Source organism: Rhyacophila brunnea, unplaced genomic scaffold, assembly GCF_057557595.1.
Source record: "Rhyacophila brunnea isolate RB1 unplaced genomic scaffold, BYU_Rbru_1.0 scaffold_3, whole genome shotgun sequence".
NCBI lineage: Eukaryota > Metazoa > Arthropoda > Insecta > Trichoptera > Rhyacophilidae > Rhyacophila > Rhyacophila brunnea.
This window is the reverse complement of record NW_028232965.1, coordinates 46,626,063-46,648,930: the sequence shown is the minus strand read 5'-3', so window position 1 is coordinate 46,648,930 and position 22,868 is coordinate 46,626,063. Positions and strand designations below refer to the sequence as shown.

Below are 22,868 nucleotides of genomic sequence, written 5' to 3'. Positions count from 1 at the left end.
GCATTGAACCGAAAGGTAGATTAGAAATATTTAAATAACACTGAAGAAACGAAAAAAGTTTTTGAATATTCAATCCACTTTTGGATGAAGGACTCCATGATTGTTTTCATTATCATTTGTCTGTGACATCGATTATTTGCTCTTGTCTGGCTTCTTATCTATTGTTTTTTTTTTCTATGACACGTTGAGTTCTTTTTTTAAAACTAGTTTTAAATATGTGTACTTATGTTTAACAATATATTTCGTACATTATTAACATATGTTGTGAGCCTTTAACATTTATTAGCTTTTAGCCATATTACCAGTTTTCTAGTAATATTAAATTTATTAACCATTATTATGCGGAAAACTTTCATTATACACATTAGAGCAGGGATGGGCAAACTGCGGCCCGCGGGCCGCATGTGGCCCGCCGGGTATTTTTTTGCGGCCCGCCATTATTAATGTACTTCTGATTACGAATAACTTTTTTATAATTTTTATAAAAAATATTGACAATAGATTAAAATTTGAAGAATTTTTGTTTCGTAAATGTATTATCTCAGTACGTCTTCCTTGCGTCTTATCTCACACTATGTAACCACTATTTTCTACGTTGAACATCGATTGGGAATGAATGGAAAGAAATTTTGGATTGTAATCTCGCTCTGGATGTAGATATTGTATGTAGATCAATAGATATTGATTGTGTACCGACAGAGCTACAACTTGAGATTATTGATCTGCAGTGTGACACTGATTTAAGAGAATTGCATCGTCGTGAAGAAATCTCCAAATTTTACAATGCCCTTAATTCAGACAAATTCGATCAACTTAAAAATTATGCAAGAAAAATGTTCGTTATTTTTGGATCAACCTATATATGTGAACAAACATTTTCGATCATGAACCTCAATAAAAGTTCTTTACTATCAAATATCTCCGATGCCCATTTAGAAGCAATTTTGAGAATATCAACTACAAAATTAACACCTGAATTTAAAAAAATGTACAACAGTTTCATTATTCTCATTATTTTTTTTGTAATGTTTATTTTTCGTGATAATAAATAGTGTAGGTATATCTAAAAATGATATTTTACTTGCGGCCCGCCGCTCATTTCGAATTCTTGAATTTGGCCCTCCATCCAAAAAGTTTGCCCCCCCCCTGCATTAGAGATATATAATACCCATCGACGTGACATTTTATTCTGTTCTATAATACTATTTTCAACTATAATAAAAAAGGAAAATATTTCTACGAGAAAGGTTAAATACAAAATTATCTGTACTTACCTACCTATTATTTACCTACATGGCAAAACATCAGATACGTTATGTTCAAAAATTAATTCAATTTACAAAAAGTTTGTAAATACTAATAATATGTCATTCGGCTTATTATGGGTCGTATTTTTGGTATTTTTGTGGGCGCGGATCGTTTTAACTCCAATAAAAAATGTCGTAGACGGTGAAGTTTATCAGAATTTACTTATTATTAGTATTTGTAAACAAACCAAATCGATTAGTCTTATAGCGGGCAAACATGCAGTCGTGCAGTATTATTGAGAATTCAATACCATTGATTATATTATTTTAAGCTGCAATTGATATTCAAATACAATAATAAAATGAATGTTATTATAAAGTAGATTAACTTTTAGTTTATTTGTTTACTTATACAATTCTATATATTTATAGGCAATCGGGTGAGTACGTTATATATGTCAACAGGTAGGTGATAAGTTTATAACTACTTTATTGTATTGATTTATTATATAAGTTAGAGTTAATAGTGTTCGTTGTCAGTGTGTGTTTGCCTTTTAGTGAGTATACACAGCGCTTGAAGATGCCGAAAGGCGAAACCTGGGTCGCAAAAAATGACTCAAATGGAATAGTACAAAACTTAAATCCATTAGAATTTAAATTCAAATTCCATCAAGTACCTTCGGTTGATAGTATTAATACAATTTAATAAGTTGTCAAATTCTTGAATGCATAATATTAAAATTGTATTTTTAAAAATGCGTTAAATGTTGAAAAAGTATTTTTTCAGAAATACGATTAAAGCTCTCGGGTCCCATATAAATACTTGTTTGTCCAGGTCTAAATTTTAATACAACACGTATCGATATAATATTATACATCACATATTATATTTATTCATTGTGTGAATTCATCAATGTGAATTATTAATATTGCTTCAGATGGGAATGACAAACAAAAAACCATAATGGTAAAGAGTAAATAAAAAAAATCAGTGCACTAGTAATAAAATATTACAATTAGATAATAATATATTATGCATATATAAACAAAATACAAGTTATTATTTGATAAAAAAAGCTAAATTTAATTAACCTATGAAATAATACAAATCTACCTCAGTAGGTACTAAGTAAAAAAAATCATTCACTGCATTGCTCGAGTGACTGAAAGGAAGTATTAAACATATAAATAAATAGATTATTCGTAAGAGAATGTATGAATCATTAGTATTGAAGAATGCATTGAAAAGCTTAAAAATCAATAGTTTACATTTTTTCGCGGATCGTGGACAACTGGATATTTCAATAGTTTGGTCAGTGATTGAATTTGCAGTTTCAAATATGTGATAAATAGTAAGTAATTTATAAAATAATCAGAAATATGAATGAAATAGTTATATTCTTATTTAAATAGGAAAAGTTCTTTATAAAATTCTAAAAAAATGGTTCAGTTTTATTTGATCAATATGCATAACTTTAGTACAATAATTATTATGCAAATTATTTATACGGTTGCGATTGCGTTTTTCTGTAAATAAATATACTTAATTGCTTTTTCCAATTTAATAACTTTCAGTTACAAATTTTTGCTTTGAAATGATAAATTCTAGAAACTTTCGACCTGCAATGATATAATATTTATTACTGGTACACGGCATGTAAAAATATCACGCTCATTGTAAACTATTTAATTAAATACCGTTTAAAACTAACCCATTGCGAAACATTATGTTTACTTAACAAAGTTAAATTGTACAAAAAGCGCACTTTAGAAAAACTTGTCTAATGCGTCAATTACATTGAGCTACTTTACGAGCTGTTTGTTGGCCAATTAAAAAGCGGGCAATTCAGCTACTGTGATTGTGATGATGACACACAAAACTTTCCATTCGCTGAGAAGCCAGCAAGCTAGCGACTATTTTGACAGAATGTAGTTCGTTTTTTATCGGTAGGGCTCTACTGCGCAGACGCAGTAGGCCCACACGCGCGGCGTGTAGCGTGTAAATTTGACCGGCTTTCAACTTTTCTAGATAGATTGCTTACAATCTGCTTGTTAGCTTGTTCGATGATGACACTGGGCGACTTTACAGGCAGATTGTAAATTCGCCAACACGCAGCTCGTAAAGTAGCTCAATGTCATTGACGCATAACGACATAAATCTACTTAAGTATATTAATTTTCTTTTGTGATTTTTTATTTACGGAGAGTACTATTCTTCTATGTATATACCTATCCGAACTATAATAACACTTTTTTCCCAGCATGCTCGTAAATCTTCGATAAGTAAAAGAGTTTTAGTAGAAACTGTGTGCTTTCGAACATGTGCTATTCGCGATAAATCAAATATAACACAATATCAAACTTTACTACTTGATTTGAATTATTGTTTTGTGAGGTAACTACTTATATTAAAAATGCATTCCGGCTACCTACCTATCTACTACTAGTAAAGATTTTATAAGTTGTACAAAATCATACAATCACAATCATATTTGTATATATTGTTATCTTGATGCAATTTTCCCTGTTCTTTGAGAATATACAATAAAACATTAAGACAGCCCGCAATTAATAAAGCTCGAAAATTTTTGAAAAATAAGAGAAAACTTTTGATAATACCCATTTCTATCAGCATGTTAATTATGAATATTCATATCGCACCATCTCATATGATTAGAACAGAATTAATAGGAATGGGATAAACTTAAACACGTGTCAAAAATACGTCATTCTAGGCTTATCCTTCATTCTGACAACTGTCCTCGATTTATGCACTGACGCTCATTCAATATTGGTGTATTTTAAGGTTGCAAGACATACTATTGCACGTCTATAATGCGTGTTTCATTTTCGTGGGATACTCACACATTCAAATCACCGCTTCAAAGTGTAGTGTATTGGGGTATATAGCTTATCTGAATTCTATTCATTAATCTGTTCTGTGGATTAGAAATATCGTAGAGAGAGAGGCGTGTCCCCAAAATGTAAAAAAATTAATTCTATAAAATATATAACCTACACACACACCAAAAATGGCACAAGATTGACTTTACATTGTTTAACCTAATGCTAATTTATAACTATTGTGTTTAACAATAAATTACATAAAATAAATATATATTAAAAGTATTGCTATCAACCTTGTACAAATATTTTGTTTGTATGTTATTCTTCTTCGTTTTGAAAATATAATGGGCTTGAAGGCACATTACTTCTTAATAAGACTCTGACGAGGGTGCTTGGTAACATAGATATTCTCCACCATAGCCGATGGAATATTGCTGGATCCACGCTATATATTATTTCGAAATATACGCCATCAGGTACGCTGTGGTATTATAGCTTCTAATATATTTGAAATGGCTTTTGTTTCTGGGAAAATTACCACTCTCGTTCTTAAATTAATTTGGGTTTCTCATACAGGTAACAAATTCAACAAAAGTTATTTGTATTTCGTACTTATATTTAACAAATACAGTGCATATCGAAAATCATCAAATGAAACTAAAACATGCATTTATCTGTACCTACCAGTAGCGTAGGGTTGAGGTAGGCTGTTAAGATCAAACATAAATAGTGCACATTAAACTTTGTTAGTCGTGCGTATTTGTTTCTATTGAACTAAGACTACAATTTACAGATGCTGTTGGTGAGTTTTTAAAAATCAATTAAGCCCTGTCTAAACCTAACCTTAATAATTTTGGTATAATTTGGGTGATACGACAAAATTGTGCACACGTTTTCATTTCTACTTATTATAGTATAAGTTATAATATTATTCTATCTATAAAATATCCAAAATGATTTAATGGCATAATTTTAGATATTTTACAGATAGACGAGTATGTTTTGATTATTATCTATTATGGTTTAGTTTTCGCATGGTTTAATTGAATTTTAATAACTGACCGACACCATTTATTTGTTAATTAATTGTAGTCTTAGTTCAATGAAAATAAATACATATGACTGACAAAGTTTAGTGTGCATTATATATGGCGGATCTTATCAGACTACCTCCACACTTCGCCACTGGTACCTATTACTTTTACAATATTTCAAAACAACGAAAATTGTCAAAAAAACTCATCATCTGTACGATATTAAGACAATCTAAATCAAACATTTCTAAATGTAATTAATGCAATAAAAATACGATAAAAATTCTATAATAATTGTTAATTCATTAATAAATTTATTAAATACAGGCTTTCAATCATTTTGGTTATTAATTATGCAGTTTTAAGAATTTTTTTTATTATTTCTCTACTTACATATTTACCATATTCTGTATGTATTTTTTGATACTATACTATGGATTTACCTATTGAATTAATAATTATTCTGTAATATCCACTTCAATTAAATAAACAAATTTTAATTCTAATGAATAAAATAAGTTATATTATAATACTGTGAATCCTTTCTGATGATATTTTTTTTTCGTTTAGTCCAACAGGGTATCACCTACCATTGGAGTATGCTAAGTTGGCAGCAGAATGCTCAAGAGGAAGATCGAAAGCTTATTCAAAAGACGAGGACTTTGATGAGAGTGATCTTGGATTGAAAGACCAAAAAATATGGATTTGTAAACCAGTCGGTCAGAGTCAAGGAAGAGGAATTTATCTATTTAGGGTAAACAAATTATTTTGCACTTATACTGATCGAAGCGAAAGCGATCTACGTTATGTAGGTATCATTGGAAGAGGCGCGGGGGCTGGCGATGAACCAAGAGAATTCTGGGATATGTAAGTAGTGTTTGTCCCGATAGGGTGAAGTGAGTGTAACAACAGAACCGAATTAAGATATTGAAGGGGTCGATACGATACGCAGTCTACGGATTGCAGTTTATTTTTGAAGGTTGTAATATATTTCAATAGAATCGAGTATAGAGTATAATATACAGTCTAGTTAGGGATTCCAATACCGGTACTTCAAAACTGGTATCCCATTATTTTTCGATACCGAAACACCGGTTTTAAAAATCATATAATACCGATATATTCGGTATTGAAAGTGGAAATAAATGTATTAGTATAACATGATTGTATTTTTTGTCGGGTTACGTGATGTTTTGTTTACTTCCGCTGTTTTTCAACACCCTTAGAGACCAGCAATGGCACGTGTTTTTTGTGTTTATTTATATATATATATTGGTCAATGACATTAATATGAACGAAGCATCTGGAAAAAAATGACGCTCACTTTTTTGTCGGGTCTGCCGAATGGCATAATCTGTTCTAGCGCCATTACAATAAAGGTGATATTGCTATAAATTCCCGATGCTTTTTGTCGGGTCTACCGGATGGTTCGGTTCCAAGGGGTTCGCTCAAATGAACATTGACACTAGAAACACTGTTCTAACGTCATTACAATAAAGGTGATATTGCTATAAATTCCCGATGCGTGATATCGCATAATGGAAATTGCGTGACGTCTACCTATACATGTGCGAATGTCGCTATGCGCGAATTTACTTGCTAGCTACTGTATTGAGTACGTTGTCCATTAGGTAATAATGTCATTGATATTGATAGATCATTCGGTATTAAAATCCATAGGTCTAGTGTACAATATGACTTTAATGTGATATGTTTTAATATTATTATTTTAATTCATAGCGCTTAAGTGATCTTACATACGATAATAATACCGTAGTCCAGCGGTATATAGAGAGGCCTCTTTTAATCGGCGGATACAAGTTCGACCTCCGGCTGTACGTCTGCATTCCATCTTATCATCCACTCACCGTTTACCTCTACCGAGAGGGACTAGCTAGGTTTAGTAAGTATATTATACATACGACACTTAGTTGGCATGTTTGGCTTATTTCAGTTAACAATTATTTTAATGTTTATATCACCCATGGTTGCTACTAAATAAATCACTGGCGAAGGATGGAGGTGGGCTGTTATGATCTGCCATAAATAGTGCACAGTACACTTTGTCAGTCATACGTATTTGTTTTCTTTGAAATAAGACTACAGTTTACAGCTGATGGTGTTGGTTAGTTTTTAAATTCAATTAAACCCTGCGAAACCAAGCTATAATAGATAATGGTCAAAAAATACTCGTCTATCTGTAAAATATTTAAAATTATGCAATTAAATCATACATAACTTTGGGTATTTTATAGATATAATAATATGTGTTATATTATTTGTTATATTATTATATAGTTGGTTTAGGCAGAGAGAGATTTAAAAAAAAAATGAACCAACAATATGTACCTATAATATGTATTCTTAATCTAACGAAAACAAATAAGTATGAATGAAAAAGTGTGCGCAATTTTGTCGTATCGCCCAAAATATAGCAAAACTATTATGGTTTGGTTTAGGCAGGGTTTAATTGATTTTTAAAAACTAACCAATGCCATCTGTAAATTGTAGTCTTGGATTCAATAAAAACAAATATGTATGACTAACAAAGTTTAATGTGCACTATTAACGGCGGATTTTAACAGCCTACATCCACCCTTCGCTACTGAAATAAATACTGTGTAGTAAAAAAAAATACGTGACAGATAGATATTTTTTCAGTAGATTCGATAATATAAGGTTTATCTAGTATGCGGTACATAATAAGTTTAACTTTTTTCAGGTACAGATAAGTTCTCCTTAAATGATCTTCATAATCCATTCCGACATCTGACAAATAGTTCGTTAAATAAATTTGGACCAAAATACGCGGAATGCAAGGACAGAATAGGATCAGGTAAGGGCAATACTAATTTATAATAATGAACCTTAATTAAAACGTATATTCCATTGTCATGATTTTACGTATCAGACGTCGTGTACAGAAAATTGTACTAATACAGTTCACCATATCACAGCTTATTATGAGCTTTTGTACCGAGTATAGCATTGAAATTCACGTATAAATAAAACACTTGAAACATACGTAGGTACTAATAAAAGCTACCGGAATACAAGGGAAAAACAAAAGAAAATAGGTAGGTAAGTAAATTAAGAAATACAATCTTATCGTATATGTGTATATATACCTAATTCTGAATGATTCAGAAGTATGTAAGTCCTCGTAAGTATTATTCGTCATTATCAAATATTTGATACCAATACAATTGGAACGTCACTACTGTCTCCAAAAAAGCGTCTAAATGCTTTTTTGACATACTTAAGTATGGTACGGGAATTGATATTAATGCTGTACGGCCATCTTTTTCCGAAAAAGCAGCTCGCGGTGAACTGTGATAAGGTGAACTACATACGTACAATTTACAATATATTACCATCAAATATTTATAATACTGATGTTGATCGTAAGTACGCATTAATTCTATTTCTTTAGATACATAAATCATAATCATTTTAAATTATGTATGGCGTAGAGGTTCTACGAAACGGCGTAGTTCCTGAATTGTAGATGTTTTTCTTTGTATATATTTTTTGACTTCAACTGTATTTACGGCTTAATTTACTTATTAACTCTTGACATGATATTTAAATAGCGTTGCACACGTGATGGATAAATGGCCGCTTATGAAGTCGTGGGTCTCGGGTTCGAATCACGGTACTGGCGAATTTACAGGTTATTTTCAAAAAATATTAATGTCTCAGTGAGGTGTACAAAATTCACATTGGATTGTATAGACAACTTCAAAGACATTGAAGAATGACGTTCTACACAGGCAGACCTTTTATAATGTATATGTGTGTGTGTGAAGTTGGAAAAACATTAAGAAGACTAATGATTCAGTTAGCTGCAAGTCATTTGACATTATAGATGTTTTAGTAAGTTAATATTTGTGCCCCAATATTTATTTACATACATGTACATAAATATGATAAGATACCGTTGGTAGCCGCCGTGTGCATAGAATAGATCCACTGGTATACGAAGACAAAATATACCGCTAGCATTGGTACTTGACTGCGATGCTTTATAAAAACGTCCTCGCCGAGAACAATTATTAATAAATGCACCTCTCACGTCGACCCCGCCAGGATGAGCCAAGCAACAAAAAATTAACGGAATTCAAGACATGTAATTATAAAAAAAGTAACAAAATGTAACCAATCTAAAACATTTCTCTCGCTTATGCAATATTATAATATTAGAATGAATTTTAGGGTAAAGTCATAAACTCGTCAATATTTCCCGACTATATTTTTAGGTGCACATTCTTAAATCATTTTCATACGTTGTAATGGTATAGATAGGGCATAGGCCATTGATTGTTTTATTATTTAACAATACATAACTTTGGTACGTATAAGTCAGGTTAAACAAAAAATAGGAACTAGGTAGGTATACTTACTTATTTATTTCAAAGAACTTCTCGTCCTCTAAGTAAGTAGTCCTCGACATTTTTTTGTTTCCATTGGGTTCACACAGGTTGACCATAAGGCATACAGATAGAAAATAATGTGAAAGCAGATCTAAAAACAGCGTGAGGATATACAAAAATCAGAGATTAATGGAAAAATATTTTCGATATTACCAAGTTTAGGTAGCTATTTCTATATATACCAAATGATTCTCCTCGATTTGCCGCCCTTCAAGTGACTGCCGCCCCTAAGCAACGCTCAATCTGCCTACCCCTACGGGACCTCACTGTCAACAGGCTACAAACGTTGATGAAAATGTTTAATTATTGCCCACTTACATTGTTTACTTACGTGTCAGGTTGCAAATGGACGCTCCGTCAGCTGCGTCGGTACCTTCGAGGGTTGGGCGCCCGCGACTGGTGGATGTGGCAACGTGTCGCGACGCTTGTCGTCCTCACAGCACTTGCCCAGGCCGCAGGAGTGCCTCCAGCCAGAAACTGCTTCGAATTCTTCGGGTTCGATGTACTCCTTGACGCTGATCTTAGACCGTGGTTGCTTGAGGTAAGATGAAAAACATGTAGTAACCGATTTTACAATACAATAAAAATAAATTAAAATGAGTAGGTACTTATTTTAATTATATTTTTTTGAAGTTATAATTCTTTTGGTGCGTTTGGGAAATCAGATCAGAGTGTATTTTTGGTGTGTGACATGGAACACATAATTTATTTTTTCACACGAAAAAAAATGCACTCGATTGAATTCGAACCACCGATTGTTCGGTTATCAGCTGAACGCACTACCTTTATGCCACAGTACGATACTGCAATCGTGACGATTATACAGTATAATATTATAGTTTAGAATTGTTCCGTTGCCTAGGCAACGAATTTATTATTGTCGACCATTTGCAATTCCTTACGTAAACAAACGACTAAACTTCAGAGTGACAGTTGGTACTTTAAAAATAAAAACAACGAGAAACCATTATATAATTTAGTAATATAAGTTAAAGTGTATATAAATAAACCAACGGCGTTCCAATAAGCGGTTCTTGAGTGTGTAATTTAACAAGATAATTAAGAGCGATTCAAAGAATCTAGTTTATCACAAGTTTTGTTTTTGTTTTGTTACGCCAAAGAAGTATAACTTCTAACGCGCGTACATAAAGTACACACACCGATTTTTTTGTACTTACAATGGTTACATAATATCATAATAGATTTCAGTTATCAAAATATATTATATTGTTTAATGTATGTATGTTCTCTTGCGGTAAATAAATTGTATGTAGGTAGTGACAACTTTCCTCCCCGTTGCTCCTCAAAGATAGCGAGAGAGGTTCATGTGACATGTTAAGATACCATTAACCTATAATAATTATTAGTACCTACTAATGGCAAAGCTAAAGTTGTTATTTGATTAAGTTGTTTATAAATTCTATTTAACGGGTGTTATACAGAGAATATACGACATAATTAAGTATGCCATAAGCCTTAAATCCAAATGGGCCAAATACATAGCTCGTAGACATTGTGGTTGCAGAGCGAATTCAATAATTCAGTGGTACTCGAGGGCATAATATGACGACCGAGGCGGCTCTCGTGGTGCAGTGGGTAAGGCGCTGGCCTTCCACCCGAGAGTTCTGGGTTCAATTCCCGGTCATGACTAAAATATTTATGTGTTTTTCTCAAAGCCTGGGTGTTTGTGATTGTTCAAAATTACTAACAACCACCTTGTACGAAAAAGCAAGGATATAGTTATTAATAATTCTAAAAAAAAAAAAAAAATATGACGACCGAATGGCCACCCCAACGTATGCTGAATTGACGAAATGTTAATATTAGGCGGAATTGCCTGGCAGGAAATAACAAGGGACCGAGAAGAGTGTGTACAGCTTGAGAAGGCCTTTATTATAGACCAGTGGATTGAAACAGGCTGATGTTTATACAAGAAATAAAACAAGATTATTTGGTTTATTTTAACAATATGTAGGTATAATTAAGAAAACGAGAAAATGAGAAATTCTTACAATAATTTCGCCATTTTTGTGGATTTTAATGACTTATTTCATCTCAGAATGAAATTCTGTATAGATAACAGTTAATGAAATTAATGTTACCAAAAAGGCGTTTACCCAGGGGTGCCAAGATGCCACCTGGTAGATTCGTAATCATGCTATGTTTGTATGGGCTGGCGACCAGACCATGCGTGATATTTATGTCGTTAAAGTCATTACATACAGGAAGTAATGAGTATAATATATTTACGAACGCTGAAATATGACAGAGCGTACATCATAACAAATATCTAAAATGTTCCTAATGATTTTAAGGTGAACCTCAGTCCCGCTCTCGCGAATGACTGTGACGCTGATGAAATAGTGAAGAAACCTCTTCTTCATGATTTGTTTGACCTCCTCGGATTGCCAATGCGTAACACTGGACTGTCTCTCTTCACCGTCTGGTCCAAGGAAACTTCCAAAGACAATAGCGCGTCGGGGTAAGCATGTCGTGATTAAAGTTGTTAATTCTTACTTGTTTTACTTATCTAATTTTCGTCATCGTTACCTACATTTATCTTTTAGCTCGTGTTCTGATGAAGACGAGAATGGAGAAGGAAATGATCCACCTATTAACCCTATCAGAACAGCAAATATGTGGAGAGATCATAACAAAACCGAGGTAGATATTAATTTCACAATGTATTTGTAATTATTACAGTTAGTCTTGGTAGAATAGACCCAAACTTCGACACACGACAGACGACATCTGTATACCCCTTCAATAATTTTCGTAACACTGAGTAACCCACGTCAAAAAAAATTCATATACATACATACTTTAATTACAAGCAAAATATTTTTTTTTCTTTTTTAGTACCTACCTATCTACATAAACAAAATAATATTAAACGAAAAATAAAATTCATTCATAATAAAATATAAATCAAAGTTATATTATAAATAACATTCATTATAATCAATGAGAAGGATGAAATTATTTATGTTGAGACAGATCATCATAATTTGGTTCCATGGTTGTTAATTTTAATATGAGATGCGGTTCCACATCCAAAAGCCTGTTCCTTTGTTTTGACTTAATGTCTATAAATGCTGAAAAAGCAACATCACATAGATATGAAGTTGGAAAAGGCAAGATGTATTTCAGGACTTTTCTGTTAAAACTGGATACACATGTTGCATATTTTGTAACCAAACTGATGTTAAAGTACACTCCTTATATTTATTTTTCAAGAATCCATCTGAAACTAATTCCAACAATTGCTCTTCTTCCGCATGCGATAAACCTTCTAGCATGGATGTTGTATTGATGTCGTCTTAATGCTTGTTGCACCAGGCGCGACCAAAACCCGGTGCAGCGCATACCCCCACCGGCCCCACCAAACTCTTCCCGTACCCCAGGGGGTACACGTACCCCAATACAATACTACAATAGTAAGGAGTAAATCGGGTTAATTCTTGAAAAACAATGTCAAATCACAATAATTTACGACTTATACGTCAATGTGTGTTTACTCTACTGTATTCGTAATTTTACTACAATTTTCCAGTTGCCAAATCAGACAATAAGCGGAAATCGATTAAGAAATCGGCAACCGAGGCCTCCTTCGGGTCGAGGTACTGCAGCGCCCAAGACTCCTCCTCAACCAGCGCGCACCAGAAAACAAGGAAGACCACTGCCTGCAATTAATCTCACGTTCCCTAAAGACTCACAAGACCCAATAGTAAGCACCGCAACCTAATAAAACATAATATTATAAAACATTCATGAGAAAATAATAGCCAATAGAAAAAATCTTTTTTGAAAAAAGTAAGACACCCGGCAGGAATCGAACCTGCGTTTCTTGGGTATCGTGCCCTGTACATTACCACTATGCTGCGACTGCCATGCTTAATTGCGACAAATTTTAACTAATGGCCTTTTTAATACCTGCTCATAAGTGCTCTCCAAATCGAGTTACGGTAGGCGATCAGTTTTTGTATTCTAAATTAAAGTATTTATTACTTTAATTACTAACCGACGTCACGGATCACTCCAATATTTTCTGTTGTAACTTACTTCAACATGCTATAATTTTTAATTAAGTAACTATTTCTTTTATTCAACGAATAATTCACAGGATTTTAGGAATGTACCATTCTAATTATTGAACATCGATCTACTTTGGAGAGCACTTAAAAAGGACAATAGATAAAATTTGTCGCAATTAAGCATGACAGTCATAGCATAGTGGTAATGCACATGGCGCGATACCCAAAAGACACAGGTTCGATTCCTGCCGGGTGTCTTACTTTTATCATTTTTTTTCTAATGGCTATATTTTCTCATGTCCATAATTAGAATGGTATATTCTTAAAATCTTGTGAATTATTCGTTGAATAAAAGAAATAGTTTATTTATAATATTATAATGCTGGTAAAAAAAATGTATGTTAATTTAAATGTCTGTGGCTTCTCTTCAGAGTCAAGTACTGCCGGAAGAAACTTGGGGTCGCTACAGTGTCGTGCAGCGGGCAGAGCGTAGCCGAAGACGCTGTCCCGCTACTGCGGCACCTTCGTTGATGTGGGGTAACGGACGGGACTGGTCAGCAGCTCCTTCATCAACTGGAGGCTGGATTAAATTGTTTCCAATGGAAATATTGCCGCCTGTAAGTCAATTTTATGCCGTAGCAATTCTGGTGTTTCACAATATTATCCATAATCACTACAATGTGACTTAAAATTATCTAGGTACTTACTAATAGATGTAGTTTTTAATGTGTATTGCTAAGCGGCGATCTGGGACTTCCTCGTGAGCGCCCAGGCTGTTTATTAAAAAAAATTAAATCCAGACAATCTTAATATGGATTAAATGCGCTGATACCGTTGTACCGGTTAATGACGCCCAATGTGTCCTCTTACAATATAATATTATCAGCTTAGAAAATGGTTTCAAAAATAATATGGAGAATTTTATATGGATTTGAGATCTGCGAGAAATAAGGATAGCTGCAGTAACGACCTGCTTTACTTGGGGTCCTTTCGGGCGACAAATTATTGAAGAAATGTGAATAATACAACTTTTTAGAATAGATTGTAGTTGATGAAATGTATCAGGTAAGAATTCAAAGAACAATGTTTAAAATTATATATTCAGGGCTCGAAATGAACGAAACGCACCGGAGCGCAGTTCCGATTCATGACACCCCCGAGATGATTGTTCCGTCCCGTGGAAACAACAATTTGACAATCTAAAATATATAGGCTATATAATAAAAAAAATATATATATACTTACATAAAATTAGATAAATACGAGGGTGGGTCAATAATTCCTTAGAAAAAAGCATTAAAACAGTTTTTATTTTTGTATTTTTTTTTTATTTCTCAACATAATCTCCTTGGAGCTCAATACACTTGGTTAGACGTTTCTCAATTTTTTTTAAACCGTCAGAAAAATAAGTTTTCGGAAGGTCCTCAAAATAAGCATTTGTCCGATCGATGACTTCTTCATTTGCAAAAAAAACCTTGTCCACTTAGCCATTTTTTTAAGTTTGGGAAAAGGAAAAAGTCACTGGGGGCTAAATCTGGCGAATACGGTGGGTGGTCGACCAATTCGAACTTCGATTCTTCAATTTTAGCCATTTATCGTAAACATGTGTGAACACGGGCATTGTCCTGATGAAAGAGGATTTTTTTCCTGTTTAAATGAGGCCGTTTTTCTTCAATTTCGTTTTTTAGCTGGTCCAATAAAGATGCATAATAATCCCCTGTTATTGTTTTTCCTTTTTCCAAATAGTCAACGAAAATAATTCCACGTGCATCCCAAAATACAGTAGCCATAACCTTACCAGCTGATTTTACGGTTTTCGCCTTCTTTGGACATGGTTCGCCTTTCGCAATCCACTGCTTTGACTGTTCTTTCGTCTCGGGAGTATAGTGGTGTATCCATGTTTCATCTACAGTCACAAAGCGATGAAAAAATTCATCCGGATTGCGTTGCATGAGCGACAACAGGGCTTTAGAGGCCACCACCCTATTGCGTTTATTGTCGACTGTGAGCAAACGCGGCACCCATCTTGCAGAAACTTTTTTCATGCCCAATTTGTCATGTAAAATAGAAATGACGCTACCTTTTGAGATCCCTGTAACCTCAATTATCTCACTCAACCTTAATCTTCGGTCACTTAACACCATATCGTGGATTTTATTGATCATTTCTGGTGTAGTCACCTCTACAGGACGTCCTGAGCGTGGTTCATCCTTTGTTGATGTACGACCACGTTTAAATTCATTTAACCAGTTATAAATAGTTGCAAGTGAAGGAGCAGATATGCCGTGAACTAAATCCAACTCATTTTTTATTTCTTTTGCTGTTAACCCTTTTATATTAAAATGTTTAATAACAGCTCTAAACTCAATTTTCTCCATTTTTGTAAACAAGCAAATTTTTTTTTTAAATGTACGAAAATAAAAAACAACAACCCGACCAATCTGATTGAAACTTCGCAGCATACTGAATCGGTAGTGCCGTTGCATGAAAACAAACCGCTTACAGTACTAGTCGCGCCACCTGTCGGCTTTTCTAAGGACTTATTGACCCACCCTCGTATGTCAATATTTTCGGAAAATTATCGAGCGCTCCGGTTCGTAAAGTTGTCCATTACAAGCGCTGCAATATATTGCTAGATACAAGGCCCACTATATTTAGGCCGTGGCACGACACTGTGAATTTCAATTGGAGTGCTAGTTATTACTAGTTATTCTTCAAATGCAATATAATAAACTGATTATAGAAAATGATGGTTAATTATTATGAACGAAATACGCCATCGAAAATCTTCATTTACTGCGACCAAGTTACCGAATTACATTCGAAGTTTAGCAAAACTAGCACTACCATCGGAATTCTCCATTGAGTGCCACGGCCTCACTGTTGACAGGCTTAGCTAGATATTATCAATCACTCTCTTTTTTAATAAAAGTTAATTTTAAAGGACGATGGCGGAGCCGGTTGGCACACGGATAGAGACGTCCGTGCGGCCGTGAGTAGTGTCGCCCGATACACAAAAGCTGCCAGGACAGTTGAGAAACGCTTCCTCGAAGCTGACGATCAACAACTCAACAACGCCATGCGAGAGCAACTTCAGAGCGATATCGAAATTTGGCTGCCTGAAATATAAAACAAGATTTATAAATTTTAAAACTTCAACCAAATTCAGTCAGAATCTTATATATAATATAATATATTAGTACTTACTAGTCAATAAACTAAATGTCAGTGATTGCTTGTTGAGATTGTTATAAACTTTACTATATTTAGAAGTATGTAGGTATTGTTTATAGACCGGGATACATTCCAGCCGTGTGCCAGAGTGTTTGCGTTTGTCTGTTGTATTCTGTTATGTACCTTACTGTTTTTGTTAAAAATGTAATTAAGTGTGTTTGAGTGCGAGGGAGTAGTACTACATTTTGTGATGGAATTAGAAAACATGCAATCTGATAGATACAGTTTTCTGACAATTTCCCATTCTACACGAGCAGGTGAAAAACGGCGGGTTACCAGCCAACCACCGCCTCTACAGACTAATCCAGGGCTCGAAATAAATCGGAGCACACTGGAGCGCCGTTCCGGTTCATAAAATTACCAAAAACTATCGCTCCATCTAATGGAAAAAAAATTGACCGTCTGAGCTAGATAGGCCATATAACAAAAAATCTAACACTTTTTTTTTATAAAATACAAATATGAAATTAAATAATTTTGTTTATATTTACGTATAATCATCAAGCGCTCCGGTTCGTAAAATTTTCCATTTGAAGCGCTGGACTAATCTGAGCATATCTGAGCGCGAAAAACACAAACTGTGACACTGATCACCCACGAAGCAATGGCATGAACCAGTACAGCTAGTGTTGCCATCTTTTTGTCACCGATTTATAGTACGCGGTCTATGAAATTATAGTATTTCTGTAAAAAATATAGTAGGTACAACTTGTCATCTCTTGAAAATGTATGTGATGTATTTCATGTAGGTGTCTTTGTGGGTACCTCTTCTGACCAAAAATGCTTACCGGTGAATTCAATAAATTTAATTTTATACTAAGTAAAGGGTTTTTTTACCTCCTTTTTTATGGTTCGCCAGATTTGCTTCTATTGCAAAATTATAGTACTTTTCACAAATTTACAGTACGGAAATATCGAAATTTTAGTATTTTTTGAGTATTTTTTATTGATATTCAAAATTATAGTATTTTGGGGGTACCTACTATACCTTTTTAATATCGTACATAGTACCTACGTGGACCAAAATTTTAGTACAAATACTATAATTATAGTACGGTTGGCAACATTGGGTACAGCGATCAAACCGCTCGTAACGCCTCCAGACACGTTTTGACCGTCGCCCGCTTTCCGAACGCCTCCCTCTGCGGCCGTCAAAACGTTCGTCCAACTGGACAATCTCAATATTTAAACCTATCACCGCGATTTCCTAACTATCGACTCGTGTGGCACCAGACGACATGACGTAATTGTGACGTCAGCCAATACACGTTCGAGGCATGCCGCCCGCGCACAGTGCTCACCATAGATATTAATACGATGAAACACCTATATGTGTATGGTCACAATGAATAGCGCTACTGTCTGAGTAGCATTATTTTCTCGAATGCTATTATCACTCCGGTAGTACGTCACAATGATGTCATATGACGTCATGTCGACCGGGCAGCTGGCACTCGCAAGTTCTAACATAGGGGGCCTGGTTATTCTGTTTGATGGCCGTAATCCGGAACATTTCACTTGTTCGTGTAGAATGGCTCTAAAGCGAAGTGCAGTAAGTGGTAGGTAATAAGCTTTATAGTGACAATCTATCAATCAATATTAATAAAAACTTTTTATTGTACTTGATAGAAATACTGAATAAATATAGAATACTGAAATGTCATTTTGACATTTCATATTGATTTCCATAGTAACGCACGTATTATATTAATAATTTAGTTGCTAGGACCCCCTTAGCAACTAACAATAATAACTTTCCATACAAAACAGAATTAATTGAAAATGAATTCAATTCTGCTTAAAAATGACTAAAAGTATTAAAAGAATGCATTCTTGTCATGTTCTGATATATTCTAAAAGTTTCAAATGTCTAGCTAGTCGGGAAGTTAGTTAAAAATCTTCAATCGTCCAATACAAATCTTGGACAAACAAGAAAAATGTATACTGTACACACAAGAAAAAATCTGAACAGGACAAACAAGAATACGAGCTAATAAAAACATGGTAAAATATCTATTCTAATAATAAAAAATATTCTTAATAATTATTTTATTATGTTTCGATATATCTACCTAAATATCGAATAATCAGTAAATGGTATTAAATTGCATATTTCGAAAATCTGTCATTAGACATGTTTAGTAATAATATAGCGTCGCTGTATATTAAATAATATCTCCTATGTGGTTTGAGTCATATTCTGAGATAATCAATAAAACTAGTTGAAAAAATAATCGTAAATGATAGAATTATGTTTTAACATATTTATAGATCCTAATCATAAATTAAAATTGGATACCTAATCATATATTTTTATAATATATCTATTATTTAATAGAAAAATCGTAGCTTTTTCCACGTTTTTATCACATAGGATTCAATATTAACCACACAAATAATAATAATATCCTCACTTCATCCAACTTAGATTACCAGATTCGTGAAAGCAAAAAACGTTTTTGTTGCTATGTGTATTATTTCTTTTAATATTAATTATTTCGTATTCGAAATGCCAACAGCAATCACTGACTATAAAGAATTAAACTCTCTCAACCTAATTAATAGATATTACGTCAAACAATGTATAATTATTATTCTATACTTTGTACACTATCTATGCAATGTAACTAAGAAACGATATAACTCTATGAGGAACTGGATAGAAGAATGGTTTATGTACGTACATAAGTAGGGGGTCGTCAAAGAAGTATTAAAAAGTAAGGGTAGATGCTTTTTGATCGATACATCCTATTTGTTGTTGCTATCGAATCATTCATACTCTTTTCCTAGTTGCAATATTCTAATGTTGATTGACAATAATGAATTACAATGCATTAAAATATTTGCAATATTTTACCCATTGCTTTCAGTATAATTTTTGCATTTTTCCAGGTGAATGTGATGGGTAATTTAATATTCTTTGTTCGTTATTCGCCAATAAAAGACACTGTTTTGAAGTTAATGATATAACAGTTGAGTTAAGTCGATGTGTCAAAAACCAGAGCATCGAACCAGAACTGAACCGAAAACCGGAATAACGGTTATTTTTGTCGGAACGAAACCGGAACCGAACCGGAAAAAAATATCGTTTTTTCGGCAAGATTGCATGGATGAGTCAAAAAAGTTCAAAAGCTTCCGAATTTTCACGCGACAATTGAACCGTGCAACATCTACACCTGCGCAGTAGAGCGATAGTAGCGAATCTTCCAGTAAAAAAAACGAACTACACATTTTAAGGTTAACCGATTTTCACAACCTGTCAAATAGTACCATAAAATGACAACATCACGTCTCGCTTACTCTTGAAGAATAAGATTGGCGAGACAGTCAGCACTTTTACATGTAAACAGTTATTATCGCGACAGTTTAAAATATACACTATTGGTGCAAGTACATCCATGCACGTGTTCAGGTGCAATTAGTCCCCACTTAAGTTGTCATTCAGTTGTCGTAGGCACAACACATCTTACATCTTGGATCTTGGCTCTTGGGTTACTCGCTACCATCCATACGTATAATAAAATATTCACTTGAAGCTGAATCGAAAACTGGTAAAACTGTTTTTTTTTTTTTGGAACAAAAAACCGGAACCGAATCGATATACTTTTTTTTTACTTTAATCGGAACGAAAACCGAAATGAAAAAAAAATGGTTTGAAACCCTGTCAAAAACATACAACCCTCGCAGTGTGATCAGGAACACGATTTATTTTTTTAATGCATAACGAAATAGATAATTATCATGCTACCAATGTAAAAATACGTGTAAAAATGCATTCATTTTGAAAACTTCAGTTACGGGATGCACAAATTTGTGTTTTTGCTAATCACTTTTCAAATGCAAATAATACGTTAATTACAAATTCAATTAAAAGTCTCCATAGCCATTGTGCATTTTGTAGAGCGTAGCAGTATGTTTATATGTAATAATTGTCAGATTAAATTGATTTTTTGATGACACGGTAAATAAAGAATTGTGAATTCTAAAAACACCGTCACAGCAGAACACCCGAATTTTATCTCAGACCCCTCTTCTATCCAGTTCCTCAATAATTTATGAGACTCTGTACATAAACGTCAGCACTTAAACTTTATAATATTTCCAATGCTCATTGTATAATTACATTTAAAATTGGATTGCCAAAAAGGTATTACATATCCGTGCTATGAGTGATACATACTTCAAGCTCTGGATTAATAATAACTTATAAAAATTATATAGATATCTAAATAATGACAATATTGTTCACATTAGGTTTAAATGATTATTTATATTTATTAATTTCAAATAAATATTTTTAACACACACTAAGTACAATAACAATACAATATTTCCACTTCAATGTATTGAAATCACACATCTAGGGATGTCATAAAAGTATTGATACTTTTATTCAATACAGTACCAATACCAAGTATAGGTACTTCTTCTTTCAGTATGATATCTCTAAGCACAGTCCATAACCTCCCGCTTTCACTAATTACGAGACTGATGATATTCCCAAACCGTATCCCACTGTCGGTCTCTCTTTTGATCATTCGCTTTCAGCTGTTATCACCGGAAGCAGCTGATATGCTGATTATTCATTATTTCTGCTCAATCGATTAAAGAAAGCGAGAACTTTCAATCGACTATGCCACACATATTATAATAATGAACTTTGAGTTCTTCTAGTTCAAGAATCATAGATCTGGCTGAATATCAAAGAGAGAATAGTTATGTGAGATCTCCTTATTGATAATAAACTACTTTAGTATAATACACCATGTCACAATATCACCTTAATAATACATTATCCAAGACGCTAAACAAAATAATGTATACATTTGAAATGCAGTACATAATAATATGCTGTGCTCAAAACAGTTACACACCAAATAAAATAATAATTATTTTTAACAATATTAGTTTATTTTTGTAAGTACCTTCTAGTCAAATATTATAATCATTAGAATTTTCCTTATTGATTTTGAAAACCTATTCTATTATAATATATAAATCTTCAAAGACTGCTTTATCATTTTTTTTAAATATATTCTGTTTATTTAAAATATCTGCAGTGTAAATAGCTAACTATTTATTAATTGAGATAGCATTTACTTGGTAGAATTCCATTTTACACAGTATTACAGCTGAAATTAAATGTATTATATTCCAACGATTTTGGTTGTCACATTCATTATCAAGATTACATGATAATGATGTGACAATCAAAATAGCCATTGACAATTTTTTTTTTTGTTAATTATCTATTGTAGTTATCTACCATTTTGCATCAACCTTACGTGCACAAATATTTTGACGCCTTTCATTTCAAAAAATGAGAAGGGAAAGAAAAATGTGATAAATTAAGGCTTTTAAAAATGTTTAATGTACTTATTCCAAATTGAAATGCCAAATTAATTACACCCTTAAATAAACCGTCTAGTATTTCTTCTGATGTTCATTAACACTAAGTACATATTATGTATTTTATTATTTAAGACTATTACGTATAAATCTACCTGTCAAATAAATAAATTATCTAATTCTAACATACTCTTAATAAAAATACTATTACTTATACGCCATATTGTGTTTTATTTGATCTTCTCCATCATCAGGAGCATGAAAACCCGGAGTGGGTACTGGCCACATCTCCACCTGTCCCTATCAAAGGTATTTGATTTTTCCCAGAAACAATCTTTTTTAATCGGCAAGCTTTGATAATTGTTTTTTAAACCTGAGCAGAACAGTGGATTTTATTCGGCCATATCAGCCCCTTAGTTGAAGCATATGGACACCACGCAGCCTACAAAAATCTCTGTCACTCGCCAGTCTTCTTGCATCGTTCCAGATTAAACCAGCATCCCATAACTCCGCCGTATACACCCTATAACAGGGGTGGACGAACCTTATCCTGTCAGAAGGCCGCACTCATTTATCTTAAATCAAATAAGGCCGCATTTAAGAAACATACATAAAAATCCCTCAATTTCGCGGTAGATGGGTTCCAAAGGGAATGGGACAACTAGGCGCCTGGAAAGTTGGGCGCCGCAC

General features: G+C 33.4%; 1 protein-coding gene across 1 annotated transcript in view; it reads left to right on the top strand.

Annotated features, from left to right (window-relative positions):
- The window catches only part of LOC147068447 (putative tubulin polyglutamylase TTLL2), a 38,245-nt gene extending 26,198 nt beyond the window's left edge, over positions 1-12,047 (top strand). The window contains exons 4-8 of the mRNA XM_085952987.1: positions 5,699-5,882; positions 6,869-7,031; positions 7,851-7,964; positions 9,900-10,102; positions 11,877-12,047. Coding sequence (XP_085809113.1) covers positions 5,699-5,882; positions 6,869-7,031; positions 7,851-7,964; positions 9,900-10,102; positions 11,877-12,047 — 835 coding nt within the window. The remainder of the gene's footprint in view (positions 1-5,698; positions 5,883-6,868; positions 7,032-7,850; positions 7,965-9,899; positions 10,103-11,876) is intronic.
- The last annotated feature ends 10,821 nt before the right edge of the window (positions 12,048-22,868 follow it).